Genomic DNA, 6,075 nt, shown 5'->3' with positions numbered 1-6,075 from the left:
GGGGTATTGATATAAGTTTTGATTTCTTTGCTCTTCCTTTTTTGTGACTAGTAAAACCCAAGGGAGAAGATTTTTTAAGTATTTGATATTTTACTTGCTATTTTGCTCTGAAAAATTTTTGATTCCCTTCAAAAGTGGATTATAAATTGACTTTATTTTACAACTGTTTTTAGAGCTTCTTGTTTTCCTATTTTTTTCAGTTTTTGTAGTTGACACATACATTAATTTCAGGTGTACAACATAGTCATTCAAGAACTCTGACTCTATACATGCTATACTCACCACAGGCACCATACAATTTGTCACCATACAATTGTTTTTCTACGTTTTAAAAAAGTTTATTTTGAGAGAGAAAGAGTGAGTGCACGCGTGTGCACAGGAGGTGCAGAGAGAGGGGGAGGAGAGGGAGAGAGGGAGAGAATCCCAGGCAGGATCCCCACTGTCAGCGTGAAGCCCCAATGCAGGGCTTGAACCCACAGACTGAAAGATTATGACCTGAGCTGAAATCAAAAGTCGGATGCTTAACTGACTGAGCCATCCAGGTGCCCCTGTTTTTCTACTTTGAATGAGAGGAAGGCAGTAAAGTTTTCAGTGTATACGACTAAAGAAAAATATGGCTAGAAGGAGGTATTCCCTTGACCATTAACTCCCCCCTGGCCCCCAAATTCCTCCTCTAGGAGAGGAGGCTATGGTAATAGCAAATGAGACTACTTGTGATGGACAGTTCTCACAAGACTGCCATTTTATGTATGTATGTATGCAATTATTTTAGTTTGCATTCTGATGAAAATAGAAAAGATCTAGATTTGGGGAGAAATTTCTCTGACCGTAGGATATGGATAAACTTGATTTTATATTGACTATTATTCTTTACCTATTGTCAGTGTAGCCCTGAGATTGAATTGCCTATAATCTGAATATATTTTTAAAAGTCTGTGAAATTTGGTGGTGAAATAAATGGTTAATTTAGTTTATATCCACTTGCTGGAGTTCTATGCTGTCCTTAAAAATAATTTTGGAGACTTTGGTAGCATGAGAAAATACTTTAAAAAATGTTTATGGGGGAATCAATACCACATGATGTGCACTGTGGACACAAATATGTAAAATATGTAGACATGTAGAAAAAGATTGGAAGGAAATGTTTAAGCAGTAGTTATAGTAGTGGAGTCCAGGTTAGCTTTTTTCTACTTTTAGTATTGTGTTTTTGTGAAAGTAAAAGAAACAAAAAACTAGAGAAAAACATCAAAAATCTATTTTCTGGTCCTTATTGATACTTACAATTCTGAGAAGTAGGAAATAGAGAGGTCTTTCCTCAGAGGGTCTACTTTTTATGTTCAGGAGATTGTGTTCTTACATTTCTTCTTTTATGTTCAACAGATTTCCAGCAAGCTCTTTATGAATTGTCATACCATGTCATTAAAGGAAATCTAAAGCATGAACAGGCATCTAATGTTCTTAGTGATATTAGTGTAAGTATGTATATATGTATATATTTAATGTTTTTAACTTAATAGTAATTACATATTTTGCTTACAATTTTTTGTAATGTTTATTTTTTCTTGAGAGAGAGAGACAGAGCATGATTGGGGGGAGGGCAGAGCAAGAGAGGGGCACAGAATCCGAAGCAGGCTCCAGGCTCTGAGCTGTCAGCACAGAGCCTGACACGGGGCTGCAACTCACGGACTGTGAGATCATGACCTTAGTCAAAGTTGGGCACTTAACCGACTGAGCCACCCAGGCGCCCCACATATTTTGCTTTTGATACAAAGATCTCTAAAGTATATAACTTGCGTTTCATTTTGTTCAAAATTATAGTAATGAATGTTTTAAGGCAGTATTGGTAAGCCATTCTTGCTAGGCGGAACTAAAGAGGTTTCATCTTTTTGTCTGGTTGTGAGTAAAGAAGAAAATGTTAGGTAAACTGGGAGGGCATAAAAAAGAAAAAAGCCTGCACTGTAATGAAATCAAGGTATACCTAATTAAAAATGCTACTGTAAAAATAATTTGGCTAGAATATTTTTCTCCAATATATAATATCAANGAAACAGGCTCTAGGCTCTGAGCTAGCTGTCAGCACAGAGCACGACGCGGGGCTCAAACCCACAAATCGTGAGATCGTGACCTGAGCTGAAGTCGGACGCTCAACCGACTGAGCCACCCAGGCACCCCCAGTTATTATTTTTAGAGAGAGCATGTGTGGGGAGGATTAGGGTGTGGGAGAGAAAGAGAAATAGAGGGAATCTTAAGCAGGTTCCACGCCTAGCTTGGAGCCCAATGAGGGGCTTGATCTCACGACTGTAAGATTGTGACCTGAGCTGAANCATAGTTCTTTTTTTTTTTAAAGTTTATTTATTTTTGAGAGAGCATGCATGAGCAGGGGAGAACAGAGAAGAGGGAGAGAATCCCAAGCAGGCTCCGTGTTGTCTGCATGGAGCCTGGTGTGAGGTTCGAACTCATGAGCTGTGAGATAATGTCCTGAGCCAAGATCAAGAGTCAGATGCCTAACTGACTGAGCCACCCAGGTGCCCTGAGGTTGCATAGTTCTAACTAATACTTGATGCCAGTTTTCATGTATTTGCTGTGTTAGAAAATATGAATAAATAGATTTTTTTCTAACCTTTTTTAGGTGATTATTATTATTTCACTCTTTAATGTATTAGAGAGTTTAAGTTAGATTCAGACCAGATACTTTTCATGGGTGTTTGGTATTTGAATTGTTTGATGAGCTCTCAAGTGTAAGGGTGTTTATTGTAAACCAGTAGTTAAGTTTCTTCACTTAAGTGCAGTATATTATTCTGTTATTATTACGATTGGTTTTAAACTTGTGTAAATAAATAAGAACAGCTTTCATAATAATTACCAGTGAGGAAAGNGCCATTAAAAAAAAATTTTTTTTTGATGTTTTATTTATTTTTGAGAGAGAGAGAGAGAGACCGTGAGCAGGGGAGGGTCAGAGAGAAAGGGAGACACAGAATCTAAAGACAGGCTCCAGGCTCTGAGCTGTCAGCACAGAGCCCGATGTGGGGCTCGAACCCAGGAACTGTGGCATCATGACCTGAGCTGAAGTCGGATGCTCAACCGACTAAGCCACCCAGGCGCCCCTTCTGTAGCCTTTTTCTTTTTTCCCCCTGCATATTGAAGTGTATTTGAACAGTGAGGCTCAATATCAGTTTCTCTTTTATCCCTAAACTGTATCTATTTAACCACAGCAGAATTAGTTCCTATTGGAATAGTCTGTTTCCATGTTGAAAACTCTTGTCTGGCTCCCTCATTTCTGGTCTTCGTGTAGCCTGAGTATTTGCATTCAAGTAGACTTAGTGAAAGTTCATAGCCCTTAAGAAACTTTTAAGACTGAAGTCTGATGTGCAGTTAAATTTATTTCATTCTGTAAATTGGACATTGGTATAGGATGTAGTGTATTTATAGATTTGATTCTAATACTTTCTCCCATTTTTTGAAAATGAGTATCAGTCCAAAAGAAATTAATATGTATTTTGTTCTTACTTAGCTTCCCCTTTCCTTTGAGTCCTTAACATACACTTCTGCAGCTGAATCTTTGCCCTGGCTTTCTCATAGTCTTGTATCTCACTGCCCCATATCTTAGCCATGGAGGCATATCTTGTGTGTCTCTTACAGCTGCCAGTTTTTTCGTTAGAATTACTTCTTTCCTTTAGTATCTGAAAATAGGCTAGTTTAAGGGTTGCTATAGTGCTAGCAAGCTAATTGCAATGATTGAGCTATCATTCTTACTAAAGTTAAGAGACAAATCTAGAATAAATGTTGAAGTTTTCATCTAGAAATGAGGGGAGAAATTTGGGGCAGTTTCTCCAAAGGCTACAAACATCAGTGCATAAAGAAAATAAAGATAGATATTTAGTTTATTATTTTCATCTTCAAAGAATCTTTAGTTCTGGAACGACAGCTTGTGATTGTTTTTGTATTTTTTAGATTTCTGATACCACTAGAACTTTTGCCTGGATTGTTGTTGATTCAGGCATAAGCACAACATTTAAAGTTGTAGATGAAAATGTACCATTTTTAACAGTCTTGTTTTAGGTAGGTATAAGGTACTCTAAATTCCAGCGGTTTCTTTCATGAATTTCTTTGGAGAAATGTCACTCATTTGTGCTCTTTAATATTTCCTGAAGTGCTTGCTTAGGTTTCTGTTCTTCATGAAGTTATTTCACTGTAGACATTTAAACATCTTTTTCGAAGTGTTATGTCCCTCTTTCTGTTTTCTCTGTATTATGAAACTTGAAGAATTTTATTATCTGTCAACATAGTGGTGTTGGGGTTTTGTTAGGTTTTAAGTTTTACTGAAGAGTGTTATTCTGAAGCCATACTTGCTGGTGTGCTATTCATGTATTTACTATGAGTAATTATATTTTTATAATTAGGAATTTCGTGAGGATATGCCCTCCATTCTTGCTGATGTATTCTGCATATTAGGTAGGTATTAAACCTTTATTTCACCTGTAAAAGTGCTGTTTGGTAAATTAATATAATTAATATACTATGTTAAATAAAATGCTTTCTTTCAAACAAATGTTTCTGTAAATCTAGATTGTATTATTTTAGCTTTATAGAAAATATGGTGTTGTAGGTCAAATGTGAGTATAATCACTGTTTATGAACTAACTTTAGATGGTTTTAGTTTATATTTCAAATAGTTTGAGTTTTTCAGAATGTATGTGTATATAAAATTGAGCTAAATTAAGTCATTTTAAGTAAAAAAAAAAAAGTCAGGTTTTCTGAAGTTCAGTTAGTGTGATTTATTTATATTTTAGTAAGTACAGAATTAATCTTATTCACTTCAGGTTATCAATAAATGTGAGACTCTCAAACTTAAGACACTCGAGATATTTACTTTACTGTTATATATACTCTTTTGATTCTTCTTAATTTTAGAAAGAACACGAAGAGGCAAAGTAATTAAAAGTACTTTTGAGGATGAGAAACCAGCTTTGGAAATAGCAGTTTCTCTGTCCACAATAAATAAGAATTTATGCAAGATGAAAAAGGAATATTTCTTTGACTTAGAACAAAAGGTAGTGTCCCTCCATGAGAAGCATCGATTTAAAAAATAATATATGCTATAAATTTATTTCTCTAATTTTAGATTTGATTTAAGATAACTTAGAGTACGGTTTTCTCCATCAGTATTACGCTTTCTAGAGCTTTGATCTAATGGAAATCTTTACCAGACATTATAGTATTCCTTTAAAATAAGACATCCTCTGAGAGTTTGTCAAGCTGAAATGAAATAATTTAGCTCATTAATCTTAATTCCTAGAATAGATAGGTTACTTAAATGTCTTACTGAGAATCTGGGAATTTGATCTCAACAATCTAAATTCCTGGTGCTTGATCCTTCAGGATATTTAAGATTTCATAACAGCAGTAATATCAGGAACAGGTCAAAATGTATGTGTACTGTGAGTGATAAATGAAACGTGCAAACCACTGATAGGGTGGACATATGTCCCACTTTGTCTTGTTTTTCATGGCATAATTAACGGTGGCCTTATTTCAATCTTAAAACTGTCCTGGTTTGGACCATAAAGTATATGTTCATACTATCTATTGAATTGATTAATGCCAGCAACAACAAAAAACCCTCTTAAGATTAGTTTTTAAGGCAGGCAGTAAAGGTATTATGTTACATATAAATATAGCATGAGACAAGTTTAAAAAAATTTAAAAAAATTCTTTTCACTATAAATTTGTAGGACCGAAAGAATGATTTGTAAGTAACATTTTGTGGAAGCTGTTGTTCCTTGATAGTGCCAGGAGTATGTTTTATGTCTTTCTTTGGGTAATCATCAGTTAGCTTACTAGTAAGTTCTAATAATTTCTTTATTGGTTTATTTTAGTAGGATATATTTTCCCTTCATAGTTATTTAGTAATATGAATTATTGTTACAAGTCGTTGCTTTTTGCTGATAACGTGAATTTTCGGGGATGTTTGGTTTCTCTTGGGAAATTTCTTTTAGCCTATCAATTTTTACAAGCAAGATTAGAATGGCAGACTTGGAAAGAGAATTTTCCTCACTTGTCCTCTCACTCACCCAC

General features: G+C 35.1%; 1 protein-coding gene across 1 annotated transcript in view; it reads left to right on the top strand.

Moving 5' to 3' along the window:
- The window catches only part of THOC2 (THO complex subunit 2), a 112,518-nt gene that overhangs the window by 21,985 nt on the left and 84,458 nt on the right, over nucleotides 1–6,075 (top strand). The window contains 2 exon segments of the mRNA XM_077763494.1: nucleotides 1,381–1,472; nucleotides 4,401–4,452. Of these exon segments, the coding sequence (XP_077619620.1) occupies nucleotides 1,381–1,472; nucleotides 4,401–4,452 (144 nt within the window).

The sequence above is a fragment of the Crocuta crocuta genome, unplaced genomic scaffold (assembly GCF_008692635.1).
Source record: "Crocuta crocuta isolate KB4526 unplaced genomic scaffold, BGI_CrCroc_1.0 scaffold482, whole genome shotgun sequence".
NCBI lineage: Eukaryota > Metazoa > Chordata > Mammalia > Carnivora > Hyaenidae > Crocuta > Crocuta crocuta.
The sequence above is the reverse complement of the archived record's forward strand: the minus strand, read 5'-3'. Positions and strand labels throughout refer to the sequence as shown.